The sequence below is a fragment of the Rana temporaria genome, chromosome 3 (assembly GCF_905171775.1).
Source record: "Rana temporaria chromosome 3, aRanTem1.1, whole genome shotgun sequence".
Classification (NCBI taxonomy): domain Eukaryota; kingdom Metazoa; phylum Chordata; class Amphibia; order Anura; family Ranidae; genus Rana; species Rana temporaria.
In genome coordinates this window covers 225,898,271-225,917,418 of record NC_053491.1, presented here as the reverse complement: position 1 = coordinate 225,917,418, position 19,148 = coordinate 225,898,271, and the positions used below count along the sequence as shown (strand labels likewise).

Here is a 19,148-nt window from a genome sequence, read left to right as displayed (position 1 = left end):
CATCGGTGAATATCTGCAAGTCCATCCCTTCAAACACTATCGGGGGTTGTCCCCTCAACTTCTTCCAGATTGCTTCTTTTTCTTCATAGAATCGGAACCTTATTATGACATCTCTTGGTCGCTCAGAAGTCCCTCTTTTCGGATTTCCTACTCTATGAACCCTTTCAATCCTGATTGGGTTGTCTGCAGTTCTTTCCAATAATGGATTAAATATCATCTGCGTTATTATCCTGAGGTCCTCACCCCTTTTCTCTGGTATGGACCTTATCCTCAAATTTTGTCTCCGATTTCTGTTTTCCTGATCCTCTAATTTATAGAGAATATGTCTTTGTTGTGATTGAATCTGGTCAATCTGGGCTTTTAATGTATTGGCTTCCTGTGCTTGTTTCTCTATTTGTTCCTCTGCTGTTTCTATTCTGGAGAGCATATGGCCAAGATCGGTCCGCAGGTTCTGTATTTCGGCTTTTATTACATTTTCCAGTCTTAACAGCATCTCTGCCATTTCTCCTTTAGAGGGGGATTGGGTGTCTGCACTTCGATCCTCCATCCTGCTGCTTTCCGGTCCACTCCCTGTAGGTCCTTCCTCTATGGATACTTCCCTGGAAGTATCGCTCTGGGGTTTCTTATTTTCAGTCTTCTTTGCTTTATTCACTTGTTGTTGCTTTGTTGTTCCCTGGGTGCCAGGGGCTCGCGGACTTTCCCCTCTGGTCACAAATGGCCTTATTGAGCTTGTTGCTGTTGTATTGCTCGGAGTAGTTGGAGGTCCCCCTTTTGTTGATCTACTCGTCATCCTGCTCATGTTAGTCTCCTTCTTTCTAATTCTCTTCCCCAGCTTGACCTCTTATTGGTGCAAAGCTTAGATTAATGAAATAAAGCCAATTTGGGGTGTCAAACTAAGTCGGACCCGTGTTTCTGGGGTGTATTTGATTTTTTCTTTTTTTTTTTTTTTTTCTTTTTCCCCTCTCTTTTTTCTTTCCCCCTTTCCTTTTTTTTTCCCCCTCTCCCTTCTCTCCCCTCCTTTCCTCCCCCCACTATTTTCCAGTCGGAGTTGTCAGAATACCACACTCCTAGGCCGAATAGCCTGGGGGTTTCTAATTTGTATTTAATATTGTGTTCTAGCTGCCTTCAGGTCTCCCTCCCCTTTCAATTTTTTAACAAGTCCTGTGAGGAGGGGGGGGGGGACCTCCAGAGGGAGAGCAGGGAAGGTCCAGGCCTGATGGCCTGATGGCGCCTGGGATTTTCCAAGAGAGGGGGAATTATAATTATCCTCCGTCCGCGGGCTCAAATGGCTCAAATGGCCCTTGGATGTTCAGGAAAATGGGCCTCCTTTAGGATTCTTTGCCAAAGCTACCAAAAAAAAACAGCAACACAAAAAAAAAAAAAAAAAAAAAAAAAAAAGTTCCACAGTTTTTGCCTATTCCCAATTAACGGGTAGGTGATCCCATTCCATCAGTTAATATGTCCTTGTCCACCCCTTTTTTATCCCGGATCATCCAAGGAGATAGGGAGGAGCTAGGAGGAAATATGCTATTTTGAATCTACCCTTATATGCCTGGTCTATTCTGGGTGTTTCAAAAAGAAGAGTGGAGGGGGGGAGGTGTAGGTAGTCCACCAAGCTAATAGCCTAATAGCCAGATTAGTCGGTTACCGATAGTAACAGCTGACTTCCATGTGATTTAACACTGTCTTGCTGGTTATCTTAAGGTTCTCCTCCACTCCATCCATTTTGTCCCCGATATTCATATACTGGATAATATACTGGATAATATATATCATACCATTTCATAGCATTTATATAACTTGTAGAGGACTTTATAGGGGGGGGGGGGAGAGGTTGTCTCTTGTTCTCACTGGATTTTTTTAAAATTTGAGTAACCTCTGCTCCTTAGAGTCACCTCTCCACCTCCTCACTCTTTGCCATATTCCAGGTTTTCCCCCGGGTCCTTGCCGTGTCCCAAATCTTCCCCCAGAACCTCAAAATGAAGTGCTTTAAAGTGCTAAGTGCTTTTTGGATTTACTTATATCACTTTAATACTTATGTTCAGTTTTTTATCACACAAAAAGTACCATGACACACTTTTGCTTTCCAGATACTTAGGAGACAGCAGAGAAATTCCAGATCTTTTTACTGCATTGATATTGTTTTCAGCTCACCTTCTCCTCTCCCACTGGGGGTTTCCCCTACCTTACCTCCGTGCCTCTGTCTTCTGTGTTCATACATGAGAGGGATGCAGGGATGCAGGCATCCGGGAGCAGACCTTAGTGGAGGTAGGCGTCCGACGTTTTGGACCTGGCTGCCTCAATCTTCCCGCTGCATAGTCCGCTCGCTACCTTGGACCTGGCCATCCGTCTCCGATCCTTACCGGCTGTGTGTCAAAGCAGCTACACTGCACACCGCGGCAGCCCGTGCAACGCAGTGACCCGCTCCCGCCGATTGCGTCCGTGGTATCCAGCTGATCAGCCTACTAGTAGGAAGGCAGCGTGCGGGCAGAAGCTACTGCTATCTGCCGTCTCCTCTCCTCTTCCTGTCAGCGCGGTCCGTCCGTCCCCATACCTGGCAATCCCGCAGCTCTTCACTCCCCCCACCTACGAGCGCGCCACGTCCTCACGTGCACGTGCACGCCATGCTCCACCGTTTTTCTTTTATAGGGTTTTTATTCCCCGGTTTGTCTGTGCTTCACAAACGTGCATCTTAAATATACACAAAGTGATTTCCACAAACAATGCCTAAAATTGTTTTTGCCGCTGACATTTATCTATACTAGAAAATTTACTAATGCAAATTACCCCAACTCACTGAGAATGTTAAACAATTTTTCAAATTGGTGTGCCCTAAAAGAAACTGCCCAGACAGGTTTGATAAGGTGTATTTATTAACGTTTCACTGTCACGAAAGGCAATCCTTTCAAACTGGGCATGTATTTACGCAGTTGTGATTTATTAGAGCTGGTTCACACTGGGGCGACTCGTCAGGTGACTCAGTCGCCTGACAAGTCGCGTCCCATTCTATTCACCAGAACTGTTCTAATAGGACCGACTTAGAAAAAGGTTCTTGTACGACTTTGGGGGCTACTCGGGGCGACTTGCATTGACTTATATACAGAAGTAATTTTGCAAGTCGCCTCTGAAGTCGTCTTCAGGACGACTCGCCGAGTCGCCCCCGAAGTCGTGCCGCCCCAGTGTGAACCAGCTCTAACAGTTAAGAATTATTATTATACAGGATTTATAAAGCGCCGACAGTTTACACAGTGCTTTTCAACATAAGGGCAGACAGTACAATTTCAATATAATACAGTAGGAATCAGAGAGCCCTGCTTGTTAGAGCTTACACTCTAAGGCCTCGTACACACGACCGAGGAACTCGTCATAAATGAAACATTGTTTTCCTCGACGAGTTCCTTGTCAGGCTTGTCGAGAATTTTGACAAGCTTTCTTTGCATACACACTGTCAAGACCAAATCTCCTCGTTCTCAAACGCGGTGACGTACAACACATATGACGGCAGGGGAAGTTCGATTCCACTGGCACAACCCTTGGGGCTGCTTTTGCTAATCTCATATTACTGCGTGTTTAGTAAAGGTTTGGTAAGAGACGATTTGCACTTTTCAGTCTGTTACAGCGTAACAAATGTGCTATCTCCATTACAAACGCTACTTTTACCGAAGGTGCGCTCCCGTCTCATACTTTATTCTGAGCATGCGCGGGTTTCTTAGCATACACACAATCTTGTTTCTCGTTGTAAACCAGCCCGATGAGAAACACAATGAGGAAATTGAAATTCCAGACGAGGAAAAAGAGAACTTGTTCTCTTTTTTTCTCGTAGAGTTCCACGACAGTTTTCTCGATGAAAAACATACACACAACCTTTTTCCTCGCTCTGCCACCAAGTTTCTTGATGGACTCTGTCGAGGAAAACGGTCGTGTGTACGAGGCCTAAGAGTTTTTACTTCTTAATGATTAAGTGAAATGCATTCCATCTACGTGTTCTACTGATCATTGTCACTAAGACTAAAAGCAAGGGAGAATTAAAAAGTTTGAGTTGTCACTGGTACAGGAATAGAAGAGAAATTTTCTAATGGAGGATTTCCTTCACTTTGAAGACATTTCCTCTTACTTCCTGACGTGTTTATAGGACAGAAAGGGAAGGGAAATCTCGTATTAAAAATTAGACAGCAGTTTTAACCCTTCTCTACTATATTCATAAATTAAAATAATAATTTTTGGCTTTAGATATACTTTGGTGCAGCTTTGCACAGAAACAAATCAGCTTCCAGGCTTTGTCAAAACTTAAAGTGATTCTAAAGGAAATATATATTTGTTTATTAAAATAACAAACATGTTTTTTTTACCTGCTCTGTGCAATGGTTTTGCACTAACCAGCCCCAATCCTCCTCTTTTTAGTTCCCTGTCGGTGGTCCTGGCTCCTCCCCCCCTGCCGAGTGCCTCCAATAGGAATCCTCTTGCTATGGGGCATGCAGGCAGGTTCAATCCATAACTGCGCTCTGTGTGTCACTCAGAGCACGTCTCTGCCCCACCCCCCACTCTCAATATATTGGCTCACTGGCTGTGATTCACAGAAGCAGGAGCCAATGCTGCTGTGAGGGCTAATAAGGAAAGAGAGATCCAGGAGAGCCGCTGCTCTCATGCACATTGCTGGATTTAGATGGGGCTCATGTAAGTATTAGGGGGGCTGAGGGTTGCTGCTGCACGCAGAAGGTTTTTACCTTAACCTCCCTGGCGGTATGAATATTTCAGAGGGGTGTGTATTTTTTTCATACAGTACTGTAATCTATAAGATTACAGTATACTGTATGTATTGTGTTTATTTACTTTTTTAAACTTGGCGCCGATCTCTGCCCCCGTGCGTCGTAACGTCGCAGGGAACGGAGCTCGGTGGCATGCGGACACTGTGTGAATCGAGCGAGGACACAGCTCAATCACACAGCGGCGAGGCATCGCAGGATCCAGGGGACAAGGTAAGTAACTTGTGCCTGTGGACACTGCGAGCGATGTTGAGTCTGGCTCGGGGTTACGGCTTTTGGTCCTGAAATTCCACCCCGAGCCAGACTCGGGAATACCACTCAGGGGGTTAATGCATAGAATGCATTAAGGTAAATATAACAACTTGAGCCTTTAAAATCATTTTAATTGAACAAGCTGAAGTTAGAGGCTGATTAGCTACCATGAACAGCTGCATCAGATTTTAATAACGCAATGCCTTTATGTGCAGAGACAATTATAATTCAGTTTGCTGAAGTCAGAACAGAATAAGTTGAATTCTGATTTCCGCAGTTAAGAATCCAGCACCAGTTGTTTCAGAACAATCAATAATAAGTTTATTTATTTTTTAAAAAGGGATCTGTATGTTTAAAACCTACTATAGGACTACATGGGAGGTTTTTAGTCTCAGAAAAACAAATCCCTTAGTACACACATCACCATATTGGGTTACTGTGGGATGAGAGTAAATTTATAGGGTATATTTGAAAGGGAAAAATCACCCAGTAATCTCCTAAATGAGCAATTGTAAACAATTAGGCCCCATGCACACGAGAAGCAAATGCAAACACATGTAAACTCAAGTTTTCAAAGGCAAAAAACGGCGTTTAAAACGCCCATTTTTGCCGTGAATTTTGCGGCGTTTTGCCGCGTTTATCGTCGTTTTACTGTGTTTGCGGCTATCAGCGTTCAAAACAAAGACATTGTAGACCCTCCCAAAGCTTTGAAACGCAAAAACGTTTGCGTCTGAACCCAAAATTTTGCGTCTGAAAAAACGAGCCTAAACCCAACTGCTTTAAAACGCAAAAAAACTTGAATGTGTGCATGGACACATAGGATAACATTAAATGTGTTCAGGGGCAGTTAAAAAAATGCCCAAATGCCTCTGAACTCGAGTTTACCAGCGCCTCGTGTGCATGGGGCCTTAAACTTATGCTCCTGTATCTGTAAAAGAGAAAATAGGAGATTGATAGCAGATTCTGGTATAGGATTGAATTGTAGTATTTTGCGATTGTGGAAGACTAATTATTCAAATGAGATCCAAAATAAATGTATGTGTATCAATTCACATTGAAAATAATGTAATACGATCAATCTCAGGTTTTACTAGTGTGTGAAAAATTGGCCTTTCCGGATTGAGCCTTAGGCTTCTAACTGGGTGCATACAGGCATACCCCACTTTTACGTACACAATGGGGTTCATTTACGAAAGCTGGAAAGTGTAAAATCAGGCTCATATCTCCACAGAAACCAATAAGCTTCCAGGTTTTATTACCAGGCTTAATTGAACAAGCTGGGGTTAGAAGCTCATTGGTTTCTATGCAGAAGTAAGTCTGATTTTGCGCTTTCCAGCTTTGGTAAATAAACCCCATTGTGTACTTAAAAGACCAAAAAAAAGATGAAGAGGGTAATAGACTGTTAAGTGAGCAGTTGTCCATGCATACATCGATTTTCAGTGCATCTGAGACCTGCATATCAGAATCAATCTATGCATATAAAACAACTCTACTATTCTCCCAACTTTCAATCTCATTTTTTTTTTTACACATAGCACTGGAGAAGTTAGATGTACAATATCTATTAGAAGAAGCCATTATTATGTTACTAATTAACGGGGGAAATATGAGTTGTAAGTCCAATATTTCCTCTTTTCTAAAAACCTGACAAGCCAACGATAGACATAAAATATGTTGTGCAGATTTTTGCACCTGATGTACACATTCACTGTCTTACCTTATCAGCATTCATAGTTCATAAAGTACAGAACTGCTTTAATCTTTTCACAAAATAAAAAATCATCTAACTTCAAAACATCACTTTAACTGAAATAATATGCGCTGCACCTATTTGTGCCATGTAGGTGATTACAGTATCATAGAATTTAGGGCCCATTCACATCATGTGTTTGCTGTGGTGTTACACAATATTAAATCAAATTAAACAAATTATTGTCTATGTAGGCTATTTAAATTATTGTGCTGCTTTACAATGCAGTAAACATTAATTACTAAAAGAACTGAGATTCCTCACTCAATAAATTGAGCGAAGTTTCACTTAAAATACCCAATTATGTGAAAAGCAAATCACTTTTTATTGATTTCATCTGCTTATGATTGGGTATGCAAAGTGGACATAGCTTCAATTTATTAAGGGAAAATTCTCAACTCCTTTAGTAAATCACCCCAAACATACATTTCTGGGACCCATAGTAATGAATAGATTCATGATCGCGCACGTTAATGAAAGTTGAGTTATGCATCATATGCCTTTATCATATAGGCAAGATTTTTGTAGCCTTTCACAAAACATAAATCCAGTGAAAGAGCACATACAAAAATGGTGTTATAAAAATTGAGTTTGTGACTCGTGTGACTCTTAAGGTGTGCTGAATTAATATAAAATATTTACTTAAACCTATTAAGGGAAAAATTCAACATTCCCTTATCTTTTTTTATTATATAGGTAGTTGTCATGTAACAATCTATATTAAGCTTATATAATACTTTTTATTATTACTGCAACATGACAGTAATAAAATATGTGTCATCGGATGTAAAGACTGAACATAAATTTAACAGCTACTTTAACTCTTTGTCTCCTACTAGGCCACTGTTCTATTTTATACCAATATCTCTTTATATTGTTATCGTCTATATAGCATGAGATCTGAGATGACAATATAAAATTATATACACAGGCCTCTTCTATGTGCATGAGCTAAAAATAATTGGTGAGGATGAAACGCACACATAATTGATATTTTAGATATGTTCAGTTGTGAGTTAGCGTTTACTTCTTATAGCTGGAAGGTAAGCTTTGAAGACCAATCACAGGACTCCTGAGGGCTCTCTAAATACTTGCTGGACAGTTCTAAATTGATTGTCATTTAGACCAATGAACAATTACCGCTTTTGACAAACGATGAGTGAGCTAAAGTAGGAAGACTTTCATGAATTAATGCTTTGGTTTCAGTAGATTTGAGAGATAAAGCCACAGTTATTTGTATCCTTAACAACAGTAATCTGCTGGTATTCTAGGACTAAAACAGGCTTTTTCCTGCCTCATCCTATTAATGCAACATAGATACCTGATTTACTAAAGGAGTACATTTAATATTGGTCTATGTTTATTTGAGATAAATAAAAAATTGCAATCTATTCTGAATTGTTTGCATGAAGTAAAGCCCTGTACACACGATAATAAAATCGTACAAAAAATACCGAATTCAAAACGATTGTATGATAATCTGCTCGTTAGTATACAGCTTTAGGGACAAACACGAAAACTTTTCCCATACGATACCAGATCGTGCGATTTTCGTTTAATCATCACAGTTTTCATCCAAAAATACAATACAAATACACTAAAACACATTACACCACTTCCAAAATTGTTATTCTGTGGTACTAGAATTTTCGTACTTTAGTAACCTCTTTGTTTTCCATATGGAGACTAGCATGCAAAAAAAAAAACAGAAGATCATTCGTCAAATAATCTCATTGTGTGTACTAGGCTTTAAACGCTCGGTGGTGTAAACATTTCTCTATTATTAAATTATCCCTAGATCTTTTTTAAGGGGTAGAAGCACATTTTGTCCAGGCTAAAGCTCTTAATGGCATTGTACAGGCATACCCCACTTTTAAGTACACAATGGGATTTATTTACTAAAGCTGGAAAGCGCAAAATCAGGCTCACAGAAACCAATGAGCTTCCAGGTTTTATTACCAGGCTTAATTGAACAAGCTGGGGTTAGAAGCTCATTGGTTTATATGCAGAAGCTAGCCTGATTTTGCGCTTTCCAACTTTAGTAAATAAACCTCATTGTGTACTTAAAAGTGGGGTATATAAATCTGTTTGTGAGCTTCTCTCTAAATTACCTCCATTACGTTGCTAATACCATGCAAAAAGAACTGCAGAGCTTGCGTTAAATACATTTATAAAGGCAATTACAAAAAAATGCACGTCAGGAAAATCATGTTACCAAAATGACTCAATTTATAGCTTTTTATGTTTCCTTAAAAAGTATGCAATTCTCCAAACTGTCTTTATTACTTGTGGAATGAATGCACAGAAAAAATAGACAAACAAGGACTAAGTTTTGTATACAATATTTACTACTAATGGCATAGGTAGTTGATGTAAATTCAGATTTGCTCATATAGTAGTACATTTTTGTCTTTTAGTATTAATATTTATTTTTATGTATTTTTAGAAAACATCAAGTAGAAAAATAAAGATGTGAACAAATCATATACATAATTTAGTATTGGTGCAGGTATTTAGAATTAAGTGGCTTAAAATTATGTAGGAAGAGATGTGGCTCATATGATATACTTAGGACCAGGATCATATTTTTGTTAAATTAAAGTCTACTTTTATAGCAGACAAAATCACTAAAAAACGAATGAGGGCTCAATGTAGCTACTAAAAAAACAAGACTCAAAACTGCTTTCAAGGTCCATAGTAATATGTGTTATATAAAACTGGCTTTCTTCTTGAACAAAACCAAGAGTTCAAATTAAAAAGGAAAATGAAGATGTTGTAAACCAGATATATGGTATTTTAAAGTGAGGTCAAGCAATTGGGTTAGCTAGGAATAAGAGCATTTAGTTGTCCGACCAGCAGATCCAGTTGTATGCAGATTTGTCTAATTTTCTTCACTTTAAAGCATTAACATTTTAAATGCATTTAAAAAAAAGAGGATATTACCCAAATTACAATAACTTCACATGTATAAAAGTATATCCCTAGTCAAAACTTTTTTTATTTTAGTTTGGGATGGAGTGGGGAAGGACTAGACCATCTGTCAAGTTTTTATTGGTGTCTATGTCCCCATTTCAGAGATTCTCTCCTCTATTTGTACTAGTAACTATTGTCACAAGAAATTAAAATGGGGAAATCTAAAACTTTAGAGCTGTCTTCAGAACAAAATGTAAGGAGAAATCCTCCAATAGGGACATTTGTGTAAGAGAGGAATTCCCTTCACTTTGAGAGATTTACTCTTATATGCTGTTGCGTCTCTGGGGCAGAACGTGAGGGGAAATTTCACAAATGTTATGTGGGTAACATAAAATAAACTAGAAGCTGTTTTAAATCTTCCATACTCTATCCTTTACTATACTATTTATACAAATTTAGCTAGGTCATCTCTTTTATAAATATGTTGGTAACTTCTGAAGTAAAGGAGAAGACAGCAAAGCCTGATAACATTTTGAAACCCTATAATATAAGAAATAATATTGCAATACCACTGATAGTACCCTGTGGTCGAAGCAGTGAGATGATTTATACGACCACGTGTTTGCGGCTGACCACTGAGAATACAATTTTACAGAATCAACTCTAATTTTTTTAAACAAGGAAGTTTAATAAAGGATGTTATAGAAGAAAGTAAACTATAAAACAGTTCTTACCCAGTTTCAATTAAAATCATAATAGGATGCAAACATGAATATGGTGGTATATTGAAATTAATGTAATTCTGTTATGAAGATGTTTATAAAAGTTTGATAAGTTGGAATTAGTGGAAGATTTTTCTTGCGTTCAAGTAGTGCAGTACAAGTGTTAACATTACATCAGACTTTTTCAGCTCTAATAATTCAATATAAATAGATTAAAGAAGACTTTTTCTGCAGTACTTACGTGAAAAGTTTAGACTGGATTGTATTTTGAGCGAGGAGGAGGATAACCAACTAATATAAATGAAGGATAGTGCACAGAAAGAAAAGATATTTGGTTTGAACTTATCAACTTAGTTTACATTAATATTATAAAAGTATTTTAGTTTTATAAAAAAAAAATGTAGTCATATACATACATTTACATATGTCCAATACATTCTACAGGTATGTGTATAGTTTTTTCCTTGCCGTATACAGTAATTAACTTTAAACCTATAAAACAGCAAGGAGGAGTCCAAAAAGAGACTAGAGATATGTAATACAATTAGGGTATTTAACATTTGTGGTCATTCTTTGCTTTTGAGATCCTAGATCGGTTAAATTCCTTTGAATATTCAGTAGTATACATTGAAAAAAATTAGGAGGCATGCCAGAATTGGATAATTGTGGTGAACACAGCCTTATTCACTAAGCTGAACATTTTACACAATGAAAACTCGCTTCCCTTTATAATAAATCAGTCCTTAAACTGGTTAGACTAGATTTACTAAAATGAGTGGTAAAGTGAAGTGAGGGGAACTGATCCTGGACCTTATTTACTAAAGTGAAACATGAGGTGAAGCAAGTCTGTGTACACATGAAGTCATGCACAAGTAAATTTGAAATAACACGGCTTATCTTCTGATTTATTGGACGCTGGAAGCGAACACCCGTCCTTGTCATATTACTTTGCATTTGCCGTTATTAACTTTAACCTTTTTTTAATATTTTTTTTAATTGACACTGCTATCTGTAGAATATCAATGACAGAGAACAGTGGGGAATAGAATGCAAACTTGCAATTTAAGATCCTTGTAATTGTGTACTGAATAATGTTTTGCAGTTGTTTACACCAGTTTTTTCTATACTTTGTAAGGTACCTTTAGTCAATTATTATAGCCACATTAAAAAAGAAAAAAGAAAATTGCCTGCTACCCTTCCCACCCCATGTTCTTCTACCTTGCTGGTTTCCAGTTGTAACAGTTTGATGAAGCGGGTCTACTGTTGATGCCCCTTTTATAGTAATCAGTGCTGGTACAGTGGCCACAATATTGAGATGTGGTCGCTGTTAGAGTTATTTGTATTTTGTGTGGTTGTGTACAAGTTGAATCACATGCTGGCTTTTTATACATGTTGGGTTTTTAGTGGATGTGAAATAATTGGGTCCCCAAAAAAATAGACAAACTTTCATTATGGCATTGTGGGAAGGACAGAGACACAAACTACTACATGAGAATTTGAGTGAGAGATAAAGGAGATTGACAGATCTTGCATCCCCGTACTGCCTACCCTAAACCATAGTTTTAGTTCAGGGTAAAGTTGGTTGGACTAGCTGGGGTTTAGAATACAAGTAGACACTTTTTTTGGACAGCCAAACATTTCCCTTGTTTTATATTTTTGCATTTTCCGAACAGTGGACAGTAAGCTTTACTACACACTGTCTTTGCTATGTTTGTGTAATTTTTAATTATTGTCATGTTTTACATTTCAGTGTTGCTAAGTTGAAATTTTATAACCTCACCATTCATGTGGATTTAATAATGACTTTTATTGGTGGGCATCTTTGCCTCACAATTTTTTTTTTACTTTGCGTATTTGTGTTTTGATGATAATGCCATATATATACCACAAGCTATTTTCTTACTTTTTATGATTTATTGCCAGTACACATTGGAAATAAAATTCAGTTGTGCACATAAGAAAACTTTTGGAAAGCCCCTACTTCAAGGCCCTAATAAATGTGCACTGAAAATAAAGTTATGTTTTTCAAATTCTTTGGAGTTGCAAAAATATTTTTTTTCCAGGTTTATACAGTGGCATAAAAATGTTGACCAATTACTTTTCTATCTTTGTAATGCTATTTGATTTACTGAGTTTTCATCACATCTAAACTGCTGGTTTATTGCCAAAAATTTCTGAAATAGCCAAATTAGGAAATTGAATTCAAAGGGCTTATCTTTTTTTTGAAGGGAGCGGGGAAGTTAAAGGGGTTGTAAAGGTTCGTTTTTATTTTCTTAAGCTAGTACATTGTTGGTTCACTTACCTTTTCCTTCGATTTCCCTTTTAAATGTTTTTTTTCTTTGTCGGAATTTCTCACTTCCTGTTCCTCCTCAGTAAGCTTGCCCCCATCATCTAAACTGTTCTGGCTGGGGGTTAGTCAGCGTGCTCGCCCCCTCCCTTCGGACTGCATCCCTGTGGAGAGACAAGCCCCCATCATCCGAGCCGTTCTGGCTGGGGGTTAGTCAGCGTGCTCGCCCCCTCCATTGGGACGCTTGTCTCCCCGCAGGGATGTAGTCCCAAGGGAGGGGGCAAGCACTCTGACTAACCCCCAGCCAGAACAGCTCGGATGATGGGTCTCCCTGCAGGGATGTAGTCCCTCATAAGTTTCCTCATAACCAACTTTGATGCATGCTGCAAACACTGGTTTTGTGGCCAGGTAAATCTCAGTTACTTTTAACAGTGTAAAATATAAAAATGTTATTGTTAAATAATATATTATTTATGTTCTATTTCTAAAGGTGAGGAGAATACTACAGAAAACTATTTGCTTCAGGGACCCTTTTCAAGGAAACCTAAACGAATACGAACTGCTTTCTCTCCCTCGCAACTGCTACGCCTTGAAGGAGCATTTGAAAAGAACCATTATGTAGTCGGAACAGAAAGGAAACAGCTTGCAAACAGTCTGTGCCTCACAGAGACCCAGGTATAGAATACACTACAGAAATGTAACTTTTTTTGCTCAGAGCCTGAGGGCGTACGGAAAATCATACAAACCTATTTAATTTACACATTGAATCCCACATACATGTAAAGAGCTTAAAGGCTTTCATTACAATTCAGGTTAGTGATAATATGTGGTGATTACACATAATATACAGTAAGTGCTCTTGGGGCTTGTGCGCTTTTACAGAATTTTCCTATTTAGGACAGTTTTATTTTTCTGCCAAGCTACTATTGTTTTTACTGAAGTAGATCTTTGTGCACCTTTAAGGGGCTGTCTAGGTGATCATATGGGGCCAATTAAGGGGAGGACTGTTAAGGGTGCACAGAGTTTTTGTTTACAGAGAGCTTCTCATTTCAGTATTTACCTGACTGTGAAGCCTTTCATATACCGCAGTTCCGGAAGTCCCTCAGGTCATGTACTACAGTTGTAATTCGGCATATGGTACTTTAGTCAGAAATCAGGCTAAACAGATCCTTTACTGATCAAGAACCACTGTGAAGCTTGGGATCCGAGAATAACATAAGAATATACAACTAAAATAATGGAAATATATAATATTCTGGTATACAATTCTTTTTGGAAAGTATCCAGTTTGATGTTTGAGTCCTGGTTTTAAGTTTTTTTTGCTAGGGTTGTGTTATACGTTTTTGAGTTCTGCATATAGAACATTTATAACATTGTATATATACTGCAGCAATGCAGCTACTTTGTTGTTTTAAATTAGCTTTCAACTTTATTTAATTTAATTTTTTCTTTCTGTAAGAAAAAAGTCAAATACTGTAACAATAAAATACACAAAATAAATTAAGGAGGAAATCGCAAATACAAAGAACACTTTGCTAAGCAACATGGGAGGGTTTACTTATAGCAGAATTAAACTGCCAGATGTTTGATGTGGAAAAACTTACATACGCTATCTTACCAAAAATATTGGGATGTCTGCCTTTACAAGCACATAATGGCATCCCAGTCTTAGGCCCCGTACACACGGCCGAGGAACTCGACGTGCCAAACACATCGAGTTCCTCGGCCAGTTCAGTCCTGGAGCCGCCGAGGACCTTGGCGGGCCGAGTTCTCCCATAGAACAACGAGGAAATAGAGAACATGTTCTCTATTTCCTCGCCGAGGTCCTCGTCGGCTTCCTCGGCCGAAAGTGTACACACGGCCGGGTTTCTCGGCAGAATTCAGCCAGAAACTCGGTCGGAAGCTGAATTCTGCCGAGGAAACTGGTCGTGTGTACGGGGCCTAAGTCTGTAGGATTCAAGATTAAGTTGGCCCACCCTTTGCAGCTATAACAGCTTCAATTATTCTGGGGTGGCTGTCCATAAGGTTTAAGAGTGTGTCTATGGGAATGTTTGACCATTCTTCCAGAAGCGCATTTGTGAGGTCCGGCACTGATGTGGATGAGAAGGCCTGCCTCGCATCCCAAAGGTATACTATCGGGTTGAGGTGAGGACTCTGTGCAGGTCAGTTAGGTTCCTCCACCCCAAACTCACTCATCCATGTCTTTATGGACCCTGCTTTTTGGACTGGTAAAAATCATTTAGTGGAGAGGGATTATAGTGTGGGGTTGTTTTTTTTAAGGGTTGGGCTTGGCCCCTTAGTTCCAGTAAAGGGAAATCTTAAGACGTCCGCATACCAAGATATTTTGGACAATTTCATGCTCCCAACTTGGTGGGAACAGTTTGGGGATGGCCCTCTTCCTGTTCCAACATGACTGCGCACCAGTGCACAAAGCAGGGTCCATAAAGACATAGATAAGCGAGTTTGGGTTAGAGGAACTTGTCTGACCTCACAAAGCCACTTCAGGAAGAATGGTAAAACATTCCAATAGACACACTCCTAAACCTTCTGGACAGCCTTCCCAGAAGAGTTGAAGCTGTTATAGCTGCAAAGGGTGGGCCAACTCAATATTAAACCTTACGGACTAAGACTGGGGTGCCTTTAAAATTCATGTGCATGTAAAGGCAGACGCCCCAATACTGTTGACTATATAGTGTATTATGTTAGACTTACCTTCCACTTTATCCTTCCCCAGCACTGACAGCTCCGAGTTCTCCCTCAGTGCTCCAGTGCTTCTTTCTTTGGCTATTGATTGGCCACCAATGTTGTTATTACACGTTTACATGCTTGCTAGAATTACATTATCCTGGCACACAGCTACACTCTTAGCATCTTACAGATGTGTCGGTAGTTTACACTACATTGTGCATGCACAATGGCAGCATAGGAAAAAGGGGAAGGAGTTTTTTTGGCGAAAAAAAAAAAATGTGGCTGATTTTCTAAAAGCGATACAAACTGTGTGAGTATTCATTTAAAGTGGATGTAAAACAAATTCATGAAATTTGAGCTGGGCACATAAATCAGCAGGATTTTGTTATCTCTCTTCAAAGAGCTAAGTCCCATAGCTCTCTCCTCCTGAACCATTCCTCTGTTATCAGCCTGAAAACTCTTCTTGGACACATCAGATAAAAGCAGCCTGAAATTTCTGTCAGGTGAGGTTGCCATAAATAGATTAGCAGGGAGCTGGTCCTATTGCAAAACACCTCTTAGAGTCTATGCCTATGATGAGAGTGGGTGTTTCTGTTTACTTATTTTAATTTGATGTCACATTTATTGCATAATGTAATTAAATATTCACACATTTTATTGGTATTGATTATCGCTTCCTATTGTAAATACAGTAAAACCTTGGTTTGCGAGCATAATTCGTTCCAGAAACATGCTTGTAATCCAAAGCACTTGTATATCAAAGCATTTTTTTTAAAGGGTATAAATGAGAAGAGAGGCACCTCTATGTGTAGCAATAAGTTGCTAAATGTTGTAAATTTAATTAAATGTAACCATATTGCTACACTTAGAGGCTCCTCTCTTCTTTTTTATACTCAGTTGTGACATGACGCTACTCTTATATCAAGACATCGCTTGTATATCAAGGCAAAATTTATTAAAGCATTTTGCTTGTCTTGCAAAACGTTCTCAAACCAAGTTACTCTCAAACCAAGGTTTTACTGAAGTCTCTTCTGCCAAGGACCCTACCGCCTAGAAAATTTTCAAGCATATTTCATCTAAGCAGAAAACATGATAAACCTATTAGCTGACTCAATGGCAAAATCAATAATATTGTGGTTAAATCAATTTGGGCAAAATTGCTCTACTCATCCCTACTGAATACTAAAAATCTCACTCTTTTTGTAGGTAAAGGTATGGTTTCAGAACAGAAGAACGAAACACAAACGTCAAAAGTTAGAAGAGGAATGTCCAGACGCACAGCAAAAAAGAAAAAGCACTCAGCATGTCAGCAGATGGAGAATGGCAACCTGTCAGGACAGCTCCAAGGACATTGATGTTACCTCAGATGAATGACATGACAGGACATACAAAAGGCACATTATACATGCAGACTATCATGTCAGGTGACTGTATGCCAACTGCAGGAAATGAAGTCAAAATATACTCCACTTGCAGCATGAACATTGGGTCTGCAACTTCAGTACTTTCACTGGCAACAACCAGGGTCTTCTGGATATCGATTTGTCCTGCAAATGAAAATTTGGCAAAATACCGTAGCACTGGCCAAGCATAGTGAAACGCTCTACACTTGAATGCAATATAAACTTAATCCAATGGATCAAGAACTCTCAGTCAAAAGATAACAGAACAGCAAAACTTGTACCTCAGGAATCCCCATTGTGTACTAGATAGAGTTGATGTAAATATATATTTAAACATGAATATGTGGCAATAGGGGGGAACTTATTAAATATGTACAAATATGCTATTATTGTTATTTATTGTCCTCAGGGCACATGAATGTTAATTTAGATAATGGGAACGGACATCTCGTCCATTTAAAGCTGAACTCCACACATTCATCTCATCAAATATTGTCTAAACGCAAGAGTCACGTGTATTCTTGATTTTCTATCTTGGTGTAATTGTGTATTTCTTCCAGATCTGTGCAATAATCCAGCATGAAATTTTGCCTCTGTGCAGGAGCTTCTTTTAATAAAGACCATTCACTGCTGCTCTTTCTCCTTGTGCAGGGTGAATAGTCTTGTATCCGCCCCCTCCTGTAGTTTTGTGCAGGCAGCCTATAGGGGAAGACCTGCTGGACCCCCCCCCCCCCCCACACACACACACACAGGCTGATGATGTCACTGCTAATTTTACAAGGTGTCAATTACATAATTACACCTGTCGGATCTTAGACTGGATTTATTTTCAAAGGCATTTGGAGCTCACAAAGTGGATATAAATCCTTTGTGGCTGATGAAGAATATATTTAAACAAAGTTTTTTTTTGTCCGGAGTTCTGCTTTTATTAGTGTGCTATCTATTTACAAAAATACATTAACCCAAAGAATCCGTTTCAATTTCAGTTTCCTTTTATCAAGTAAGCAGGTGAATTCTGGTTGTTTTTTGAGACTATTGAGTTCATATTTCGATGCCTGCAGAGTACACAGAGTTAAGAACCATGGGCCAAATCCACAGCCCAGCAGCGCAACGTAACTTAAGTGATTTAAGTTACACTGCCGCAAATTTCCTAAGTTAGGTATCGATCCACAACACACTTACCTGGAAATTTGCGGCGGTGTAACTCAAATCCGTCCGGCGCAAGGCGTGCCGAATCTAATGGGGCGAGTTCCATTTAAATTAGGCGCGCTCCCGCGCCAGACGTACTGCGCATGCTCCGTCGGGTAACTTACCCGACGTGCATTGCTCTAACTGACGTCGCTCCGACGTCATTTTCTTAGACGTTAACGTAAATGGCGTCCAGCGCCATTCACGAACGTCTTACGCAAACGACGTGGAGTTTAAAATTTCGACGCGGGAACGACGGCCATACTTAATAGGGCTTAGTCAAATAGGACTCAGCCCTATTTTTACGCGGTGTAACTCGACGTAAACGACGTAGATTTAGCGCGACGGGCCCGTCGGAACGTTCGTGGATCGCCGTAAGTGTTCATTTGCATATTCTAGGCCGGCCGCAATGGCCTCGCCACCTAGCGGCCGGCCTAGAATTGCATCCTTAAGATCCGACAGTGTAATTCAATTACACATGTCGGATCTTCTGCCTATCTATGGTAAACTGATTCTGTGGATCAGTTCCATAGATAAAAACAGGGATACGACGGCGTATCAGTAGATACGCCGGCGTATCCCTTTTGTGGATTACCCCCCATGTGTACTTTGGCACAGATCAATACCTGTTCCTCCCTATCCAGAAGAAACGCTATAGAATGGAGATGCCCAACCGTTGGCCCTCTGATGTGGCCCGCAACCATCTGCTCTGGGATGGCGGGTCAGCAAGCTCAGAACGCGGGTTGCCAACCCGCCATCTCAGAGCATCAGTGTTGTGAATGGAGCCAGTAAAAGAGGAAACAAGTGGCTGCAGAGGAGAGCCGCATAATCTAACGCTTTCTGTAAGGCGTCAGCTCCTGTCACATGCAGAGCGATACCAAGTGCACTGCGACAGCAACAGCCAGCAAAACCCAGTGGTTACTGCTTTCACACTGACCCACAGGTGCAGCACAGTGCAACTGCGTGTTACCTGTACTGGACTATAGACCTCTGCTATTACCTACCGGTTTAGTGCACATTCTGAAAGCACAAAAAAACTCCAGAATACAGGAGTTTTGGTGCGACCTCAGAAAGTACACCACACCTAAAGAATATAGTAGAAGTCTACGGCAAATTTCAACTAACTTGCAGGAAAGCCACAGTTGCACTGTGCTGAACACGGGTGGGGGTAAACCGCAGGGC

General features: G+C 39.6%; 1 protein-coding gene across 1 annotated transcript in view; it reads left to right on the top strand.

The window, feature by feature from the left end:
* Nucleotides 1–17,162, top strand: part of LOC120932173 (homeobox protein EMX1-like) — a 49,639-nt gene extending 32,477 nt beyond the window's left edge. The window contains exons 2-3 of the mRNA XM_040344377.1: nt 13,178–13,362; nt 16,582–17,162. Coding sequence (XP_040200311.1) covers nt 13,178–13,362; nt 16,582–16,749 — 353 coding nt within the window. The 3' untranslated portion in view covers nt 16,750–17,162. The remainder of the gene's footprint in view (nt 1–13,177; nt 13,363–16,581) is intronic.
* Nucleotides 17,163–19,148: the final 1,986 nt, after the last annotated feature.